The sequence below is a fragment of the Triplophysa rosa genome, linkage group LG15 (genome assembly GCF_024868665.1).
Source record: "Triplophysa rosa linkage group LG15, Trosa_1v2, whole genome shotgun sequence".
Taxonomy (NCBI): Eukaryota; Metazoa; Chordata; class Actinopteri; order Cypriniformes; family Nemacheilidae; genus Triplophysa; species Triplophysa rosa.
Window position 1 is genome coordinate 4,070,126 of NC_079904.1, and position 23,549 is coordinate 4,093,674.

A 23,549-nucleotide genomic window follows, 5' to 3' on the forward strand; every position below is an offset into this window, starting at 1 on the left:
GAAACCCAAGCGGGTGATCGTTACAATGACAAACAGCAGCTATTATGTAATTATTGTGGATGGGTGGAAACTTTCAGTAACACAATTTGCATAATATGGAAATCTAAAAGTAACTGAAGAGGAAACTTGAGTCTAAGATGCTCAAACTTGGACTCCAAAGCGTTCAGGAGAGGACGGACCTATTGAACGATTCCTTTAAAATCCCTGAAGCAAGGAGGAACTTATCTATCATTTTAAAGGTCCAGTGTATGAAATTTAGCGGGATCTAGCAGTGAGGTTGTGAATTGCGACCAACGGCTTACTTCACTGCTTACCCCTATCTTTCGAAGCAGTACGGTGGCTGACACGGGACTAAGATGTCGTCACGTCTTCACGTATTTACGAAACACGCTCTGTAGAGCAGTTTGCTAGAAACAACATGTAAATTCCTTGCAAGGGGACCCGCGGTGTATGTAGACAGAAAAAGCTCTTTCTAAAGTATAAAAACATAACGCTTCATTATGTATGGTCTTTGTACACCTCCGAAGACATAGTTATGTATATTATATTGCATTGCTGTCAATAGATCCTGCAAAAAAACCCCACACTGGACCTTAAAGGTATAGTTCATCTAAAAATAACCATTTTGCCATCACTTATTCACCCTCATGTCATTCAAAACCTGCATACAAGTTATTCTTATGTGGAACACAAGAGAAGATATTTTGAGAAATGCCTCAGTGGTTTTGTGCGCATACAATGGAAGTCAATAGAGTCCAATGTTCTTTGGTTACCAACATTCTTCAAAATATCTTCTTTTGTGTTCTGCAGAAGAATAAAAAGTCCAGCAGGTTATTTTTTGTGTGAACTATCCCTTTAATTGTCTTTTTTCTGTATAAGCTATTAGCGGGTTTGAGTTTTCTTCTGTGAGTGAAGCGTTGCACATGGGTGCCATTTGAGACTACCAGAACTGACTCTGGAATCAATCTGGAATGAGGTGAGAAGTCGTAGATCGGCAGCAGATTCGGCGTCATCACACCAGTGAGTATTTTGGAGCGAGAAGGCGTTCGTTTTGTGGAAACTCCAGCCCACTCATTGGCCCGATAGCCTCATTAGTAGAGTCGTTTACGACTCGAGGTTGACAGAGAGACAGATTCGCACCGCGCCAACAATCTGAGACTTGAGTAGGCAATAAAATGATGATGTGCTTGTCGTAACTTAATTTCCAAGCATAGCTGTAAAGTGCCTCTAAATAGCTTTGAAATCGCAGCTCAGATCGCAGCCAGTGCGTTAAGGGTTGTCAAAAAGATGAATGGAAGACCTAACGTAAAAAATATAAACTACATTTTCATATTTTCGGAAGAAAATGCCTGCCTGTGCAAAACTTTTGCTGAGGTCTCCGGCATTTCAGACATCGTTTTCCCTGAGAAACAGGCCGCATTAATCGAAAACGTGTCGGACGATGTCTCAAAATGTGACACCGATCAAAAGGTAGATTTTCTAAAATCCCATTTCTCATTTTTAGTGATAAGCAATAAACATTATATGCACAGCTCTACACATTTAGAAAATGTAAACAGTAGTCTCATTTGTCTCTATTTTTATACCTCCAAACCCATTTCCCCCCCCAAAAATCGGACCCAAAGTTGATAATCAAATGAAACATAACTCAATACTCCCGAGTCTTCTGCGCTATAAAAGAGCAACCTCTGAGCAATACAACTTTCCTCTGGGTCAGCATGCACCATTAAAGGAAGACTAAAAAAGAAATGTCACACAGCGGAATAGTACTTTACTCTGATGTAAATCAATAGCGCGCTGATGGGTACGCTCGGGACATTTCTACAACGGCAGTAATGGCTTCTCCGATAGGCTCTCGAGCTTTGAGAGTTGATTTGACACATTTGGAACTGTGAGAAAGAAAGAGGTCTCGGCCGCCTGCAGAGCACTGAAACAATTCGCAGATGCACACTGAGGAAAATATAAACAGAGCAATAAACATCAACTCAGATGAAAGGAAACAAATCACAAAGTGGCATCAACGTGGTTTAGTAATCGGCAAGATTTAGAGGTTCTTCAACCATTTGCACAATTATAGACTTTTACTTACATTATTGATATAAAAATATAATAATATATTGTCCCACAGAACTTCTAAGTAGATGAAAATAGGACATTTAGTATGAATGCAACAATGCTTTAAGTATTTTAATTATGTTCTTTATTTTTATTTAAGTATACTAAACTCTTAGACTAAAGAAAAGAAAATACCATAAGATACTATAAATATACATACTGCTCGATTAAATTAGCAGATCTATATTAAACTAGATTTGACATTTTCTGATAAAAGGACAAAATGATAAGATCTCTTAAAACTGCATTTGATAATCATCATCATTATTCGATGATTCATATTTTTTATTTATTTACCGAACATGTTGCATATTCAAGAAAACATATCAACTGTATAAGAAGAAAAAATGAAGGCAGTTTAAAATACAAATTTTTAATTGGCTTTTAGATGAAGTAAGTCATGAAAGTGAGTAATACCTTTAATCCCGGCCTAAGCAAACACCACTGCCAAATTCATACTGTAGATCATTTATTGATTGTTCTTTTACGGTTTTATACTCTGAATTCAGTCATATCTGAACGCTACGCATCATATAATTCCTGCTGTTGTAAGGGAATTTCAAGCGAGAAAATGCCTCTCAAACAAGGAGTGTTAAACATTACTGTGCCATTTTCAGCCTGTATTATTGCTGTAATCTGTAATATTCTGTTTTTACAGAGCTGCCCATAGAAGATCAAATATGAGAATAAATAATTGCTCATAAAACAAAGTGCAAATACCGGAAAGTAATTCAAGTGAGTTAATTGTCAATGAAAATCTTGAAGCATCGAGTGATTAAAGAGGAAAATGATCATTATGGGCATCTAGAGGATCGTTCATCAGTGAGTTTATTCTGTTGCCTGAGGTTTAATTACAGTGGAAAGTGATCAAGAGATTTCTAATCTGTAATAGGGGTGTAACGATACACTCAGCTCACGATTCGGTACATATCTCGATGCTGGGTTCACGATACGATACACATCTCGATATTTTGAAGAAAATTCAAAAATGAAACTGAAATTCAAATAACATTTATTTTCAAAATATTAACAATTTCAGTAACTTATTTTGTTGCACATACAATTTAATAAAGAATTTTAACATTTTAAGGCTCAACTGAAATTAGAATTAAGATCAGTGTCAATTTTGACAGCAAATTTTGATTTAGTTTTAGTCATAGTCTTTCGACTATGCGTTCCTGTAGCTCGGTAAGAGCATTACGTTAACAACGCAAGGTTGTAGGTTCGATCCCAGGGGATTGCACATACCTATGCATAAATGTATAGGATAATGCAATGTAAAGGTCTTTGCACATACAGTCCGAAGTTTTCGTATGCGTTTTTTCGTATTTGCCTCTCGTTTGTACGGTGTCTCTGAATTGTTATAAAAGGCCACTCAAAATGCTTTCTACAGATGCGAAAATGCAGAAAATCGAACCTGGTCCGAATTTTTTTATGACGGACGAAAATATCGGAGGCAGTGTGTAAATGTGATTGACATAACTTGAGGTTGTATTTATTTTTTAACGCGCGGAAATTTCGGACACAAATTTCGGACTCAATGTGCAAATGGGCTTAAGTCGCTTTGGATAAAAGCGTCTGCCAAATGCATAAATGTAAATGTAAATGACTAAAATGCAATTTAGTTTTAGTCATCCCAATTTATCATAGTTTTAGTCTATTTTTAGTCAACGAAATCTACATTATATTAGTCTACTAAAATCTATCTGGATTAACTCATTTTTCAGTTTCGAAATAATTTACTTTACCTTGGAATTAAATTAAACCAGGTCATTACCTTTATTTTTCAGAAAAGTTGAGTAACTGGATATGCATTGTTGTAACAGAGAATATTAAACCATGAACGACATGTAGCAGTTCATTCAGTCTCATTTTGACTCAATTGACTCGTTCGTTCAGTGAAGGATGTGTTCATTCAGTACATTCAACCAATGAAACGCTCTGACAGAGCTCACGCTCAAACGCTATTGGCTCGTGTCTCTTTGAAGCTGCGCTGTCTTTGCTTGAGACAGTAATGAATGAGAAAAATCTTTCAAAAAGACATATTACATAAACTGTATTACATTTGTTTTTTAGCATGTCATTCGATCTTTTAATATACAGTGCGACTCACTTTATCGCTTCTCTGATCAGAACAGCGCTGGTTTCTTTTGGCTTTATGTTGCATATCACGTTATGCAGCAGCTCACGTTAGCGGATAAATGAACATTGGCATTTAAAAACGTTTGTGTTGCCTTTGAAATGAGTTTCGGGGTGACTCGCCTGCAGTCACGCTTCAAGTTTGCTGTGTTTTAACGGCGATTGTGAAGGAAATTATGACGCTCTGTAAACCACTTGGAGACACAGAGTGTCTTGTGCTTCTCTCTCTAGCGCATATGTGAGATAAGCACATGTGACGCGCTGACGCAGAGTAGAAATGTTGCCTCAACAATAAACTGAAAATTTAATCAACACTAAACTTAAATGGAAATAAAAATAAAATAAGCTTATATCAATATAAAAAAATAATTAATAATAAAATCACAAAACAAAATAGCCTAACAAAACTGCTAAAAATTAACATGAAAACTAAAAATAAAAGCTAATTTAAAAATACAAAAAAACAATAAAAATATAATGACACTTAAAAAAAACTATAATAAATATAATATTGTATTTTTAATTGATTAATGTTTAAATGGACAATGTGATTATTGAGTGGCACAAAAGGTTCATCGTGCAGTAGTGTGTGTGTGTGTGTGTTTGTGTGTGATGTTTTAACCTGTTCCAGCAGGTCCTCCACCTTCCTCTGCCAGCTCTCTCTAGCTGTGCACATCTCTTGATCTTTACTTCGTGCAAGCTGGTTTAGAGCTGACCTTTTCTTCTCCTCGTGCTCCTCGCGCAATTCCTCTCGCAGCTTCTTGCACTCCTGCCTGTGGACAACAGCACACAAAGATACACACCAATGATCAAACCGCGCTCATGCGGAAACCAAACATGTTGCCTTGGTCTCCTCGTGATTTCCTGGTATAACGACACAATGATACTACAATATGTGGGTTTAAAAACATCTTTTCACCACATTTCTGAAGTCGCGGCTCTCTGTCTTCCGCTAATATAACTTACGAGTGTGAGCAACGGGAGATGGTGGGAAAGTGGCGCATCCTGCGTTTTCCACAAGTTTTAGATGTTATGGCCCCTAAACAATACACATCTTCCACAAGCATTTCTTAATTTCTTCCAAAAAGTGGTGGGGACATGTCCCACCTGTCCCACTCTCAAATTACGCCTATGCTAAATAGTATTGTTATGAATAAAAAACATAAACTATCTTTTTTTTCAGCAGGCAGCAATAAACTTCTGCATCTTCTGTGACAACTTTATTAACTATTTTTTTTACGTCAGAGTACCTGAAAGGTGTTTTTAAATTACAGTATACTGACTTCTGGGGAAGATTTTTCTGTAGTTTTATCCCCACAAGTACCACTATAGATCAGAAACACACACACACACACGCACGCGCGCACACACACGCACACACACGCACACACACACGCACACACACACACACACACACACACACACACACACACACAGAGCACCTAAGGTGGATTAAATAGCGCTTCTGCATTGTGCCGCGCGAAGGTGCCGCGTGTGGCTTAGTCAAAATAAACTCTACTTTTGTCATCCTAAATGATCTCTGTGCAAAGCTTTGTTGTCAGTCAAGCAAACAAACCACCTGTTTTGATTTGTTACACCCGGAACACGCACGCTTGAGATATCCAGACGGTGTTTCCTCTAAGGAAAGGATCCATCTGGGGTTTACATGAACATTGTCGTGCGGTACAGCTTTGAGTAATTTCATAATGCAAATTCAAGTATTGATATAGATGTTAGTAATGACTTCACAAAAACGCACAGCCTGCGACAGACAGATTGCTCTAATGATGAACAAAACATTGCAATGCAATGTCTGCCAAACATTTATCTTTGGTCGGTGCCTGAATTTCTCTTCTTGCATGTATTGTTGATGTTTTTCTCCTTAAAATGAACTTTCTGCATTTATTTACTCACCATAAATTTGTTACAAATATGACTTTCTTTCTTTCATGTAAAGAATCGTGAAAAAAAGAAGCAAGTCCCTTGCTCATCTTGAGGATGATTGTGGAAACATTCTGCTAAATAAGAGCGTTTTAATGCTTTGGTACATATATCATATCTACTAGGGCTGTCAAACGATTAATCGCGATTAATTGCATCCCGAATAAAAGTTTGTGTTTACATAATATATGTGTATAATATATGTAATATGTGTACTGTGCATATTAATTTTGTATTTATAAACACAAAAACATACACATACATGTGTATTTAGATGTACTTATTTATATTTACCAATAATTGAAATTGAATATAAACATTTATAATTCTTTATCATTTATATTTTTCTTAAATAAATGCATGTATGTGTATGTGTTTACAAATACAAAATTAATATGCACAGTACACAGACATATATTATGTAAACACAACCTTTTATTCTGGATGCGATTAATCACGATTAATCGTTGAATAGAGCACTAATCTCTACCGTAAAATGTTCTATTGTAATGTTTTAGTTGCACTATTTTTCATGGACTAGCACCTTTTTAAAAGCTAACAAAAGAGTCTTGGTGCCATTAATGATATTAACAGAGATCATTTGAGGAGTCGATTCTATAATGATCTCAAGTGTATTGACAGTCCCGAGACACAAAGATCCACAAAAAAATCATTAGTGGAGGACTGTTATGATAAGTAAAAAGACCCTTGACCTTAAACAAAATATTACCAATACTTCTTATGAGCAATACTAAGCACAATGTTCATTTGCATTCCCCAAAATATCAAGTTCAAGTCTGAATATCATGCTCTGGGCCCGACTGCAGTTTAGCATCTATGTCATTCTTTTGGGAGATATTACAGTTGGAAATTGGCAACTTTGCCAAAGTTTTAACATACAGTTGCTAAAGATGACATTTAATACCAGACAGACTTAAATAAATGACTTATTTGTCTTCTTTGGAGGCCTGTGATATTAAATGTTGGTTGTAAGCGCTGTACCTGAGTTGATAATTAATTAGGCAGGCGGACTTCTGAAGGAGTGCCAAACCACTTACAGCTGTCTGCAGCGTTATATGGTATACAGTATAAGTCACTGAGGAACTTACCAAGGAGGAACAAAAAAACAAAGAACAAACTCTCTTGTTGAGGATGCTCACAAAGAGAGAGTTCACCCAAAAAGAAAAACCCAGTCATCATTTACTCACTCATGCTCTTTTAAACCGGCATGACACAAAATTTCATTTTCTGAATTCTATCCGGGGCATTTTTTTATGTATCGTCATTAAGTATGGTATCGTTATTTCATTGTCATTGAGTATAATGACACTAAAAGAAAACCAGGCTGTCAAGATGAAAATAAGCAAAACCACATACATGATATATACAGTAGTGGCCAAAATTGATGCCCGGAGTGCATATTTATTTGTATACTATATTTGCTTTTAAAGCCCCATCAAATTAAATTAAATCATCAAAACGTGAGACAAAACAGAGGAAACAAAACTTGTTTAAGGCATTTATGAGAAAACGGTTTTGCATCGGGGAATACGGGTTTTATTGTAAAATAAAAAAAGAATAACAAAACGCTTGCAGGAAATAAAGCAAAAATTGACTAGTTTTATCAGTTATTAATATTTTGTGGATTCTCTCTTGTTTTTCACTACAGCAGTCATTCTCCTGGGTCTTGACACAATAAGCTTTGCGCATGTGTTGTGAGTTTTTCTTGCCAAGCCTTCTTAAATTCCCCTTAAACTGACCTTCAGTTTACACTCCCAACACAACTACACAACACGTATACAAGATTTTTAAAACATTTTTTAATATTAAATTTCCAAAGTGTGACTTTTGGTGACTACTGTAGATTTCAGAACATTTAAACTCTAGAATTGAAGCCTTTTTTTCTTTCCCTAATTCTATATTATTTCTTCTCATTATTTGTCTTTATTTAGTTGTTTGTTTTACAACATGTTTTGTGCATCTTTGCAACAAATTGTTTAAAGCATAGACATAAACTTTATCAAAATAAACAAAGAAACACATTCATAAATAAATTATTAGGCTTTGGGGTACTATATATTGTTCCCAAAACCTCACTTAAAGGAACAGTATCTCATTTATCCACCCTCAAGTTGTTCCATAGCTGTATAGATTTCTTTGTTCTGATGAACACAGAGAAAGATATTTGGAAGAATGCTTGTAACCAAACCTTTCCAGCCTTTACCTGAGAGTCTCTGTCCACTTCAGCTCCAGCTCCAGGGCCATCTTATCCATCTTCAGCTTCTCTTCCTCTCTGGTAGAGATGAGTTTGGCATCGTGCTGTTGTTTCTGAGTCTCCATCTCCCCCTGAGGAACAAGTCAGACACAGAACATTAGCTTTTGTGAGCGATTAAGCTCACGACCCATAATTGTAAAGTCTGACACGAGGCACTCAGGACGAGTAGCTGGACTCTTCTTCACAGCTATCAATCAAACCAGAGCCAAGAGATGAAAATCCATTTTCCATTTCTCAACCCGCTGCTATTCACCTCACACAGACCCAGACACACACATACGCAGGTTTAATTCATTATGCATGGCCACTGAAAGGACACAGGAACTGTGAAGAGCACTCTTTAATGGAGTGTCTTTGTCATACAGAGCTTCGGCGGGGCCAAAAACGCTGGTGGATATACGTGATTCAGCAGGGCACCTAACACATAATGTGAAAGGATGATCTCACTGCAGGTGTTTGGGAACAGAAAGAAAAATATCAACAGAGAAAGAATAAAGAGAAAAAAATGTAAGGCTTGGTTTGGAGGACGACTTGGGCACCTGCTTTAATGCCAAAGTATAAAAATAGCATCCATTATGAAAAATCTTAAAGGCACAGTTCCGCCAAAAATAAAAGTTCTGTCATCATTTACTCACCCTTGAGTTGTTTCAAATCTGTATACATTTCTTTGTTCTGATGAACACAGAGAAAGATATCTGGAAGAATACTTGTGACCAAACAGTTCTTGGCCACCATTGACAACGTAAATGAGGACAGAATTTTTCATTTCATTTTTGGTGAACTGTTCCTTTAAGTCCAAGCTGCAAAATCTGAAGTATCTCTGTGCGGATATTTTATTCATCTTATTCTGCATGTTTGGATTTCATCAAAACACAAATGCCAAATATGAACAATACTAATATTATTGATGCTTGTCTGAGCAAACATCATTAAAAAAAATGTCTGCCTCAAACCTTTAGCCCTGCCTCGAAATCAAGCCATTTGTTAAACCATTCATATATTCACTCAGCACAAACAACATGTCATGTTTTGAAAGTGCCGTCAAGCCAATATCTATACATACAGTTGGCTCTGCGCGTCTTAAACTAGCATGGGGTATTATTTTGGAAAAAATGACATCATCTTTAATATAAAACTGGCAGCGCTTTAATACCCCCTCAGTTATGAGACTTTCAAGACTTATTCTCATTTCTCATTATTTTTGGAGAAATTGCTTTCGGAGTATAGACCTGAAGGGCTGTTAGGAGGTTGCTGGTCTCTCTCAATCTGGCTCTTGTGGCGTCCAGCTCTTCTAGAAGTTTCTTCTGAGCATCCTTCAGACTGGTGATGTGTGAGTCCGCGGAGCCGAGACCCTGCTCTCCCTGCTTCACCAGCTCCTGGAGTCGACTCACCTGAGGAACAGAAGAAGTTGACGTATTACGCAACATCATGTCCTTAAAGTACTTTAATAATGAGCTCCCACTTCTTTTATAGGTCACACTTCTACAAAATTGAACCTGGAACCTCTTTAAGGACACTCATTAACCTAACATTTCCCTGCTCGTATATAATAAATCTACGCAATATTCTCAATAGCTCTCCAAACCAGGAGCAGTCTACACAGGCAGCATCTGAGGTTGAAATAGAGCATTTTTCAAACAGACAGAACTTTTTTTAAAGAATAAATTTAAGTACAGAATGAAATACACAGTACTTTAATGAAAATGTTGACTGGGGTTGTTGCAATGCATTCTGAGATTGCGTTATCCCTTTGCGACACTGCATTAGACTTTAGCCCAAACAAATAAATCTTATAAATCTTTCTGAGGTAGCGTAATTTTGCTACTTATTGCTACATTTTATGTAACATTTGACTGTCCTTGTTTCCCAATATTAAACATGATTAAAAAAGTAAAAAATAATCAGCGATGTTGCTTCTCAAAGGGCCTCACTGGCCCATCTGCAGATTATATGAAGCTCTGCCAGATTCCTGTACCGAGAACCCATTAACACAAACTCGGACTAATGGCGATGATAAACACATGACACTGAACTTAATCACATCCTCCCTCCACATAAGATACTGAATATGTTGTGTGCTAATTTTAAACAATAACAGTCAGGGTTTAAGGATTACTTTCCCCCAAAATGCAATTTCAAACAACGTTTTGAAGAATGCAACATGCAATTTTTTCATGCCTTACAATGAATGGAACTGGAGTTGTAAAGCTTTACAAAGAATGTAAAAGTACCATAAATGAAAGATGGCGTATATGACTTATGCACTATATTTCGATGTTAGCTCTCTTCAGCACACCACCAAAAGTTCATGAAAGAGCAATATTCGGTTCTTACACTATAAAAATGCTGGGTTATTTCAACCCAGTTTGGCATCAAATATGGAGAAACCCAACCCATGCTGGGTTGTTTCAACCCAAAATGATGGGTTGTTTTAACCCATTGTAGGGTCAAATATGAACATTTGTGCGTCAATTTAACCCAACAATTGGGATTGTCCATTTTTGACCCAATGATGGGTTAAAGGGGTCTTATGGCGGGAATACGTGTTTTTCTGTGTCTTTGGTGTGTTCTAAGTCGCCCATGCATGTATTAGACACGTAAAATTGCAAAAATTAAAGTGTCGGAACAAAAGATGCATTCTATGTAAAAGCGAACGCTCACTCAGACCTGCCTGAAACGCCTCGTGTAGCCACACCCCCACAAATCTACGTCAGTTCGTGGTATGACTTGACTAAGACCGCCCAAATGTATACGCAAGGCAGGTGGGTGTACCTGTCAGTACAATTGCTCTGGAACCTGATGTTCCAAATATGGTAAGAGGCGTTACATTTCCGTCGCACGCTTGCAGTATTCGACCAATCACTACGCACTGGTTAACTGGCCAATCATAGCACACCTCGCTTTTCAGAGCCATGAGCTTTGTAAAAAATCTGCACGTTTCAGAGAGGCGGGGCAAAGAGGAGATACAAACATGCACGGTATGTGGAAAATACAGCGTTTATGAACCTTAAATCATGTATACACATTGTATTACATCTAAAACAAACGATAATATTCGCTTTAGCCGTGTCATATGACCCCTTTAAAACAACCCAATGGGAATATGACAGTTTAAATGTCCTTATTCTAACCTCGATGCGTTTTAGTCAATCACACATCAAACCAAAACAAAATGTATTGTTTGAATTTGGCAATAAAACTTACAGAACAAACTTCGTTTAACATCTTTTAGTGCGGTGAAAAATGCTTTAACATTTGTCTTTATGTTTCATAGAAGGTAGCTCAGCGCTAATCTCACTGGAAGCATTTTGGACGTGATGTCAATGACACATCTCCCCGAGGTGTTAATCGATCTGACCCGAGTTCACAGGTCTGATCTCACACTACGAGCACTGTTCCAGGCATTATTTCCAAGTCGAAAGTAGAAAAAACCCGAATGGCGAGTTATCTCAATGGTGCAGCTCCAATAGAAGGTGAAAATGGTTATGTAAAACTAAATGACAATAAAAAACACAAACCTTGACTAACGTAACACTAAAAGTAGACTGACCAATAAAAAAATACATGGCCTCTTTAGATAAATGTTTCAGAGCACACATTACCTCACTGTTGGCTATGTTGAGTTTGGCTGCGAGTTCCTCACGCAGACTCTCAAGTTCTTCTCGTAGAAGACGCTTCTGTTCCTCTAGGGACGTCCGCTCCCTCTCAAACTGCTCTTCCATCTCCTGTAAAGCCAGTAGAAAATGTTAGTTACAAATGACTTTGTATGACTTTGTTTTCATGTGTTTATCAGTGAGTGAGGAATAGCGTCAGTCAACCTCTAGCACATATATTACTATACAATTTAATATACAGAATCCCCTTTTTAACACTGTGACATTTTGAAAGCATCACCGTGTGGAACCTTCATTTTAATCTGCCGTGTCAGTTCACTTAATATCAGTCTCAGGAAAGCAGGAAAATAATGTGACAACATTTGCAATGCAAAGACGAGGCATGAGAAGAAATTAATAACTATATCTTTCATAATAAGATTCTGAAGCTTTCCGGGAAGAAAGAAAAACAATAATACGGAAAGTAATCATAGCGATCCTGTGACATTTACAGAATAAAATGGAGTTTCCGCGGTGTTACGCCCACCACAGTCTGAAAATACAATGTGCATTATGACAGTGTTTGAAATGCGGCTCTGTTCAGATATTCTTCAAACATACAGCACAGGTTGTGTTTGTTTTAAACAAACTTTACTATGAAACTATTGCAGCAAATTCAGCACTTTATAACTATGACATGCAAACTCCATTTAAAATCTGTGGTTCTATTATTTTGAAGAAATTGACCCCCCAGTATATTCACTACCTATGATGTCAATGTCATAATTTCCTTTAAATCCTTAAGTAAAAAGTAAATAAAACTGCCATAATTACATCATCAGTAAAAAAAATAAAAAAAAAATACATGCATTTGCCTGATAGAATGTTTAATGTATTTTATATAAAGTTTTGTGCATCAATTATTTAATAATTTAATATTAGGATTTAATATAATATATTACATTATGATTATATATTTATTTAGTAACATATAATAATAGGATTTAATATAATATTACGTTATGATTATATATTTATTTAATGACATTTAATAATAATAATAATAATAATAATGTTTACTGATAAAAAAATAATCATATTGTTTAATTTACATATACTTATCCATAGCTCAAGGACATAGTGTTTTAAACAGTTTCATCGGACACACGCGCCTGGTCCAAAGTTATCCGGTCTATGTTTGGTTATAATATAACAATTTATTTTATATTTAATTTATATTTATTTTATTGTATATTAATTGTATTAAATTAAATTAAAACTACTCAACAGCTATTGATTCTTTGCGGAGGTCTACCCGAAGTTAATGGAACAGTCCAGCCAAAAATAAAAATTCTGTCATCATTTACTCACCGTCAAGTTGTTCCAAATCTGTATAAATTACTTTGTTCTGTTGAACACAGACAAAGATATTTGGAAGAATGTCAGCCATTTTCAGTTCTGGGACATCATTGACTACCATAGCAGGAAAAATGTAAATAGTTGTCAAAGGTGCCCCCGAACACTTTGCTTAACTAAATTCTTCAAAATATCTTATTTTGTGTTCAACAGAACAAAATAAATATATACAATCATTTTTCTACTATGTCCCAGAACTGAAAATCACTAACATTCTTCTTTCTTTGTGTTCAACAGAACAAAGAAATGTATACAGGTTTCAAACAACCTGAGGGTGAGTAAATGATGCTAGAATTTTCATTTTTCAGTGAACTATCCCTCTAAATTTGGGCCACATAATGTTTGTTTATGTTGTTGCTGCTGAAACCGTTTATAATAAAAAAAAATATTATTTACGACGCATAACAAATAAATGTTTACTGACAGCACTGCCTACTTTGCAGACTACTTGTCGTCTAAAAACAACCGATCGTGAAATAAGCCGACGGAATAAAAGAGGACAGCAATAGATGTTGACGAAGATGAAGAAGATGAGATTATCACCTCCACATCTCCCACTTATCCCGAAGAGCAGCTGCGAGTCCACATCAAATCACATTCCCTTCACTTGCCCATCTATACACACATTACTCAACGACAAAAGCTCTCTGTGTGCACCAGCGTGAGCGGGCCTCTAGGAAAAAGCTCCTAAGTAACTTGGTTTAAAAAATTGATGGTTAGCACAGACAAGCAAATGGGCTGGTATAGCCGCCATCTACATAATTCACTTTAGCTTTAGACAGCACGTCCACAGGATACCCAACGTGCGTTCGCTGTATGATGCTTATCGCTCACAAACCTCAGAAAAACTCAGACCAGCTCAAATACGATCGAATGAAAAAAAACTTTCAGAGCTTTGACTGTAAATAAATAAGCAGGTATACATATGTGAATATATTTTCTGACTATTATGGAGGAATCATTTATTTTAGATGAACTAATTCCTAAACTAAACATCAGTCAGAAAGTTTCTTCTAAACGTGCAGTTCTTAGTCCAAGCAAACACTGCGGACCAAACCCTACACACATCTTTCTGAGCAAGACACAATCCCCAATTCTGAGCCCCTAAAATGGAACCTTTGAAAGTTTTATTTGTGTCTTAGTGACATGAGAGGAAGGCTAAAATTGGCTCCACGCAGTCATCCACGTCAAATAAAATAAATCTCCTGTTGTGATCTCCCTCCCACGAAATCTAGAACACACATCGTACTCTGGGTGAGATGATGTCTTCAGCGGCTCAATCTAAAGCTTTCCTAAATAAGAGTCTTTCATCCCAAGAGTGCTTTGGACACATTACAAACTATCAGTGCTTTGCGAAAGATAAAGAAAAAGGAGGAACGTGGGAGAGGAGAGTGGAAGAGCTTCGAGCATCGTTCGTCACGCCGTTTCTTTAGCAGGCCGTGAGTCAGCGGCACGGTCTAATGAAGGCGACTCTCATTGATTATTCATCTGAGCTTACATTTTTAGACCGTATTTCCATTTCTGAGAGCGGCGGACGCTACGGTGCCGGCGAGATAAGCCCAAAGCCGTTCCGCTGTAATGAGATTAACCATTTGAAGCCGCGGCCTCGCCAGGGACGTCCACCTGCACAAAGGTTCGCTGCGAAGGGTGGTACAGGTTTGACGGAAGCAGATAAGGGAGGAGCAGAGTGGTTTTAGAGAGGTGGAATCTGAGGACGGGAATACATTCAGGGGATATGCAAGTCCCAAAAAGTGTCCCAATCTCTCTCTAAAGACAAAAACAATACAACTCGCTCATGCAAATGGTCGTCCACGTTTAGCCACCGATCTGTTGTGTGATTTATAATAACAAAAAGATGAAGCATTGGTGATCAGTTGGGAGATGGACGGGTCGGCCTGCTGGCAGCTGCCTGGTTTGGGGAGGCTGACAGATTGTGTTCTGACTGAGTCAATCCAGCGCAGATTTGTGTGCTTTCGCTTCATATGTTATCAGCTCGCGAAATCAAAACAGACGGTTTAGTCATGATGTTTGCCATTTTGTCGCCCGTCTCCACCGATTAGGGAGATAACAGTTACGGTCTCACTTTGTGTCACGGGGTTACGAGCGGAAGACTACAGCCATCACGAGCGTCATTACGAGCATTTGCTTAATAAATGTTTTAGCTCATTTCAAAATTTTAAACAATTAATGACAAAACTTTTTATGCTTTTAAAACGTTTACACATTTTTTGTTATTCAATTTAATGTTATATATACAGCCATGGGAAAAATTAAGAGACCATTTTAAAATTCGTTTTTCTGAATTTACTTTTCGTAGGTAGGCTATGAGTTGAGGTAAAATTATAATTTTTGTTTCATTTTGTGAACTACTAACATTATTTCTCCCAAATTTCAATTGCAGAAAATGAAAATAAAAGAAGATGCTCTGTATTTTTTCAGACCTCAAATACTGCAAAGAAAACAAGTTCGTATTCACTTTTAAGCAATACAACAGTAATATTTGTACATGTATTTAAGGAAAAGTTCAAAAAATATTTTTTTATGCGATAACCTGGATTTTTATCACAGTTTTCGTGTGTCTTGTCATGCTGTCAGTCTTTCACAAAGTTGTTGAAAGACTTTCTGAAGGACTGTCACTCCTCAGGGTTTGATTTTGTCGAAATTCAACAGACACTGGACTGGAATGGCCACAATACATCTAGAAATGAAGAGTTTGGTTCCAAAATTAGATAAAACATGATTTTATTTTTCAAAAATCATGTTTTTTTTATTGTGCATTCCAATTAATATCAATCAAACTGCAGTTGTTGTGTTTTATTCAAGCCATAATAACAAAAAAATACAGCTAACTAACACAATAAAACACAATAAAAACATGATAACATAATAAAAAAACAAACATAATTAAATAAAAAATATATTTTAAAAACGGAGTTATCTCATTTTTGAACCCAACTCTTCAAATGCAAATACAATAGGAATGGTCTCTTAATTGTTTCTGCAGCTGTGTATATATGTGTGTGTGCATGCGTGTGTAAATATACATATACTCTTTATTCAATAGATTTAATAGGTTTTTTTCGCAAAATCTAGACAAAAAAAATGTCTGCAGACACCATGTGGGTCATGTTCAGTCTTTTATTGTTTTCTATGGGAGCGTAAAGAGCAAGGTGAATCAATAAAGGACACGCATGGGACACCTTGAGCCGGTCAGAGAAGGCGGGGTGGATTCAGGGTGTAGGAAAGGAGGTGAGAGAGTGTGGGAGACCAATTTTTACTGTTCTGCCTAATGAGGCGAAGGCAGCAAGCTGTGTGTTGCACTCTTCCTTTCTACCAAACCCCATAGAGCTGCTGCACCTGCCCATTTCTCTCTCTCTCTCTCTCTCTCTCTCTCTCTCTCTCTCTCTCTCATATACACACACGTAAAAAAATACGAGCAAAATAAATCCAAGAAGGGTTTTATAACCTGATTACATAGGAGAACCTTTTCAAATGCCATACAAACTCTCTATGTTGCATTCTCTTTGGACAATAATTGAGTGCAAATTAACTGAGACATTTCTCAAAATATCTTCTTTTGTGTTCCACAGAAGAAAGAGTCATTAAGGTTTTGAATGACATGACATCCTTCACCGGCTCTCATAGGTACTCCCTGTTCTTTTAAGGGTGGCACCTGATGACAGACGCTAGACAGCGTGATACAGTACTCTTCAGATTGAACGTAGTGAGTGAAACGCACTCATTCTCAACAGGACAGTGCTGAGAGCTCTTTAAAAGATGCTTGTGAACACGGGCTGACAGCATGTATGTGTGACGGCCGATTTCACTTACGGACAGCAGTCTGTTCTTCTCTTTCTCCGCGATGCTCTGGGTGTTCTCCAAAGCCACCCGGTGTTTCCGTGCGAGCTCTTCCAACGCCCGGCTGTGGGTGTCCTTAAAGTGAGCCGTGTCCTCGTCGTATTTGGCACGGAGGTTCATCAGCTCCTTCTCGTAGTTCTGTTTTTCCTCCCGAAGAGACTGTTGGGAAGCAAAAACAATGAAAGATAAATATTTAGTAGAAGTCGACTGCAATATAAGGAATATTGTGCCATGACTGCACAAGGATAACTTGGAAAATAGCCTACCAAGCCTCCTCACAGTCTAATAAGAACATTTACGAAAGCTAAGCTGCAAAAACTGGCTTTAAAAAACGGGCAATATTCACATTCATGTGGACATTCAGCAAAATAAGAGTTACAAAACAGGCACTGACATAACTGTGCTATTTATAATGATTAATTTCATGATAGAGCAATTTATTGTATATTTAATTTAAATGAGTATTAATTTAAGTGAATGTTTTATTGTATATTAATTGTATTAATTACATTAAAAGTATTCAACAGTTATTGTTTCTTTGCAGAGTTTTACCCGGAAGTTAAGTTTGGGCCATGTGACGTTTGTTTGTATCGTTGCACTGAAACCGTATTGCAGGTTTTGGTTTTGCACCCCATTTTTTCTTTTAAGCCACAAAGTTGCAAACTGCCTCTCTACACCTGTATTTTCAGTTAGATTTACTGGCCAGAAATAGACAATAGAAAAAATAAGAAGTAAAGATGAATTTGACTGTTAGCATTCAGATGCCACAATAAAATAGATATCGCAATAAAACTCTTATCGTAATTTCCTATGGCCAAAATAATCGTGGAGTGAAAATCTAATAATGTGATAGCCCTAAATACTAAATGGACAACGTCGAAAACACCTTTAATTCCCCTAATATTTTACATCGAGACTGCAAACCAGCCGCCTGAAATGGATTTCAGTTCTCATTAATAAGAGCAGCAGAAGCGTCGGCAGAGCAGATTTCTCCACAATGCTTTCCGGCTCTATTTGTTGAGCGTTGCCACGGTAACATCTAACTCAAGGCTACTTTGCTAAGAAACGTCTCAACTGTGATGTGGGCGAAAGAGAGACCGAGAGAAAGCTTAATGTGAGACTTCTTTAAAAGAAGTTACCCCAGGGCATAGCAACAGAAAAACAGCCAATATAACTCCACACAAAAAATAACTATGTGTGACGAGGGAGGCGTGACGAGTCGCTTCCTCCTCCCACGGCTCTCGTCACGCCTCCCTCGTCACACTATGGTTTTACTAAAGGAAAAGTGTAGCATTAGTATGTTTTTTGGCGTACTGATAACCATTTGTATAACCGCGGATTCACGAAAAATACCATGGTTATACTATGATTACTCATTGCACCACATTCCAGCTTTTTCTTTTCTTACAAAAAGGCTTATTTTAAAGTTAGCAAAAGTCTGTTTCTAAAACTGCTGAGAGGAATATTTTGGGAGGCAAAAAACAAGACATTTCCTGTTTATTGGGAGCTCTCAGCGCATTAATAATGAAACAAAACCTAAATACAACAGGACAGCGAAAAAGCCTGCTGAAACAGATGCATTTATGAAAACCCCATGTGAAGCAAATAGCCATGCCATCCTTGGAATAAAAAATATAAATGCCGGAATAAAAAATACAATTCCTATTCAAATCTAAGCAACTGTCCACAAAAGAGTCATAATTTCTGAGCTCTCGAGCATCCTTCGGCGAAGACCGTGGGTCTTTTGAATTAAATATGCGGAGGGCTGCATTTTGTTCTGATAATGGCCAGTGGAACAGCTAGTGTTTAACACGGGAGATGGGCTTGTATATGCTTTAAGCACAAGGTAATGATGTCTCAGAGGAACTGATGCTTTAGCTATTAAAGGGATACTTCACCCAAAAATGTAAATGCTGTCATCATTTACTCACCTTCGAGTTGTTCCAAATGTGTATACATTTCTTTTTTCTGATGAACACAGAGACATATATCTGAAACAATGCTTATAACCAAACATATCTCAAAATCCATTGACTACCCTGGTAGGAAAATAACAATGGGAGTCAAGAGTGCCCCAGAACTGTTTGCTGTCCTATACATTCTTAGAAATGTCTTCTTTTGTGTTCAACAGAACAAAAAAAAAGATGGTATAAGTTTGGTTATAAGCATTATTCCAAATATCTTTCTCTGTGTTCATTAGAACATAGAAATTTATACACATTTGGAACAACTCGAAGGTGAGTAAATGATGAATAATTTTTGGGTGAAGTATCACAAGAATTCTGTAAACTGGTGTTGTTCTGCTAACACACCCCAAGTCAAGACCCCATGCTGCAAAATGTACTGTATATTCTGTCTGTCATGTCTTTAAACACTTGTTTTGTTTTGCCTCCATTGGAAAGAAAAACTCTGCGTGCAGGTGCACAATTCGGTAAAATTGCATCCCTACCTTCTCTAGGGAGACGAGCTGCTGTCTCTGTCTGTCATCCAGCGTCTGGCATTTATTTTGCAAAGACCCTCGTTCTTCCTCCAGACGTAATACCTTGTCTTTCAGTCGGGACTTTTCGGATTCAAGATCCCGTATGACGGCCTCGTGGTTCATCTGTGTGGCCTGCAGGCTTCCGATCTGACCTGAACAACAGACACAACAGACAAAAAATCTTGGTTTTTAAGATGTCAAACATGATTTTCTTAAAAACATGCTTAAAGGCATTCATTTCCAAACTTTTACTAAGTTTAACACAAATTTGAACACATTTTTTTTTTTTTACAAAAAAAGGCTTTAAAAATTCTCATCCCATAGCATGTTTTGCAAAAAAAAAGAGAAGCCATCATGCATAAGCAAGTTTTTATTAATCATACATAATAAGACATTAATGAATTATATTTTAATAGAAAATTATACTTTTTTTTAATGCCGAAAATTACCTGTAACGGTAAGGAGAATTTAAAAAGTTGTGTCCACAGCATGACAAGAGAATATTAGGTTTTTAACTAGAAAAATATAAAGTAAACCTGTTAACCTTTTAGCCATTTGAAAGGTACTGGCAGATGTGTTTCTTCACATAAAATCAAACGTAATGTAAATATATTTGGTGTGTTCAAGGAGTCTTTTAAAAATGTTATGGGGAAAGAGAATTTTAGTCATGGACTAAAATTCATCAACTTTTTCTTCATTTTTATTATACACGAATATTCTGTCAATCATTGTTTTGTCATTTGAGAACATCTAGTAGAACATCCAATAGTTTTTTTTCAGAATGTTTTCATTTTACTCTATTTAAATTGCAACATACTGTATAATGCACTCAGACAAATCGGGACACGTTACGGTAGTGTGAATTTCAGCAGAAAAAGCAATAAAATACATGCATAATAATTAATGATATATAAATAATTAATAAATAATTAATTCCGATGTCAAAATTATTTTTTGTCCAAGTTAGAGAACACAATTATCTTTATTATGATTTTTTTTGTGTTAGCGAATTATATGTTTGATAAACAAAATCTTAACTGCCATGATGTTTCAGTGGTTTCGTGAGAACGATCCGAATAGTTACTGGTACCCTGATATCTGATCAAGAGGAATTCATGATTTTTAATCGCCTACGCGGCAAACACAAACATTGCACAATACCAATATACTGTAATATCACATCGCATATTACCTCCACATTCCCACCCCTAATCTTTAATTCATTACTGTAGTTTCTACTGTAATTCCTCGCACTTCTGTTATTTCACCCAGATAAAAGAGAAGAACTGTGTTTGGCATTTAGGTGTCACGGGCCCAGCTGGGTTCTGCCTCCCTCAGGGAACATTCCAGAATCTGGGTGATGAGCGCAGACACACACCTGCTGTTGCTGGGATACCAGGAGGAGATCTGTCACTCACAAACTTCTCTGTCAACACGAATGGTTGCTGAAACTAGAACCAGCCGATTTAACGCATATATCTAGTTAACCTTTACCTAACAGCGCTGCATGAGCTTAACGGGGCTGTTTTTACCTCTTTATTTCTAAATAGCAAGTCTCCAGAGAAACTTGGACATTCTGATTTAAAAAAAACAAAAGAACAAAGGTTGTATGTGTTTCCAAACACATGATGATCAAACCGGTACATTTTCACATTTCAATCCACGTTGCTATGACGACAGAAACACTGCACGTTAATGCTGCACACACAGGTCATGGATTAGTAGCTTTTGCAGAAAGTAAAACATGAATTAAGAAAATCCTGTTCAGAGGTTATGGAAAGGTTTGCAGATATCTCACTGGCTTTCAGGAGGATCTCAGTTGCCTGCTGTTGGACTCGGTCTCTGGACGCCTCCAGCTCACACTCGGCCTCTCTCTGCCGGATCTCCACGATCTCTGTGTTCTTGGTCACCTCCTCTAATTGTTTATGCTGCTCCTGCACACAAAAACATACACATTTCTTGTTTAGTAAGAACATCTTGCAGACTTTCAATTCATTCATACCAGGCTAATGTTATTTTCTATTCTTTATCTCTACCTTTAAACTTAATCCTCACACAAACCTGTTTACTAAGATGATTTAGTGGATTTACAGGCCGTCTCGGCTTTGTGTGATGTTATAGAGTGCTATCTCTATATTTAAGAGCTTTCCTTTGTCTGCTTTTCCCTCTCTTTGTCGCTTTTCCATTTTTATTCCACTCACCGTCTTCTCATTCAATCTCCTCTACTCTCAAATTCATCCTCATTAATTGTGCACGCACACATTATATTTCTCTCTCTCTTTCACCTTTGTTATCTATTTCCAGCGTTACTTTATTAAAGAGCTTTTCACTGTTGCCGACATGCATGCTCCCTCAATTCTTATGAGCCAATGATTCAAACGAGTTAAGGGGCTCTATGCATGCGTGACTTCCGCGTTTCATAGGAAGAACCCTAGGCAGTTTCCGGTTGGGGAGACTTAAAGCAGAGCAAATAAAACTTAAAGCAAAAAATAAATATAAAATTTCATAATTTGATTTATTATATTCAAAATGTTAATAAAATTACGATAAAACTGAAAAAATAGACAATCTGGTAATCTTTAAACAGCCTAGTGCTCTGACAAGCAAGGTTGTATTCAGCACAGATTTTGTAAGTGTTTGTTTACATGCTTTGCATAATTCCTGAATCGGGCTCTAAAAGGATGCAGATAGCATGTGCTAATAATGCTATTAGTGGACACAATTCAATCCTAATGAATTCACCCCAGTGTATTTCATTAGGATGTCGACAGTCTTCGGTCATTACATTCTTTACGGCAACACTGAATGTTAAATATGCACTAAGACATTTAATATTCATGAAATAATGCACATTGAGGTTCGTGGTTGATGAGGGAGAAGTAAACAGCCAAATGCATTTCAGAGTATGTATCGAAAATACATTGCTTACAAGTAGGGTTGGGAATCGAAAATCAATTCCAATTTGGAATCGGAATCGAAAGACTAGGAATCGGATCGGAATCGAAAGGCTAGGAATCGGATCGGAATCGAAATGAATAGGAATCGGATACTTAAAATTTGAATTCCTCTTATCAATTCCTGTGTGCATATTTTCAGAAAAGTACATGCGTTGCATGATCTGCTGATATCTCAATAAAAGCCCTTATGAAAATTATCGATATTTTTTACTATAGTAAGCATAGTTTAGCTATAGAATTTGCATTAAAGCACAGGAATCACAAATTAACCATAGTTGCATTATAGTAACTGTAGTTTAACCACGATGTAGTTCAACTATGATAATACAAATTGTAATAAATCAGAAAAGGTGTGTTTCTATGTGTAAATATACACAAAACGGTGCTCATAAATATATAAATATATTTTGCAAACAAGTCAATAAGCAGGCTAAATGACCATACAGGTTGATATCTGAATGTTTTACTTCAACTGTGGAATCGAAACTGGGAATCGATAAGAATCGAAATCGATAAGCAGAATTGGAATTGGAATCGGAATCGATAAAATTGAAACGATTCCCAACCCTACTTACAAGAGGAGAAAAAAAGTTTTTATTCGTCCATCCATCCATCCGTCTGTCTGTCTAAGTGGCTTTTGATTGGACCGTGTCTGATTTGCAACACTGTGCTTGTAGACTGACCCCAGATATTTAGGAAAGCATATCAACGATTATTTGCCACCTCTTGACTTCCCCCTACAATAAAATCTCCATGTGATGTGACACGGGCATTCA

At 37.0% G+C, this 23,549-nt stretch overlaps 1 protein-coding gene across 2 annotated transcripts in view; it reads right to left on the minus strand.

The window, feature by feature from the left end:
* The window catches only part of fam184ab (family with sequence similarity 184 member Ab), an 86,102-nt gene that overhangs the window by 34,544 nt on the left and 28,009 nt on the right, over positions 1-23,549 (minus strand). For both annotated transcript variants that reach the window (XM_057352970.1, XM_057352971.1), the window contains exons 4-10: positions 21,615-21,750; positions 19,787-19,968; positions 17,311-17,496; positions 12,073-12,195; positions 9,700-9,861; positions 8,420-8,541; positions 4,877-5,027 (exon numbers count right to left, since the gene is read on the minus strand). In XM_057352970.1, the coding sequence (XP_057208953.1) occupies positions 4,877-5,027; positions 8,420-8,541; positions 9,700-9,861; positions 12,073-12,195; positions 17,311-17,496; positions 19,787-19,968; positions 21,615-21,750 (1,062 nt within the window). The remainder of the gene's footprint in view (positions 1-4,876; positions 5,028-8,419; positions 8,542-9,699; positions 9,862-12,072; positions 12,196-17,310; positions 17,497-19,786; positions 19,969-21,614; positions 21,751-23,549) is intronic.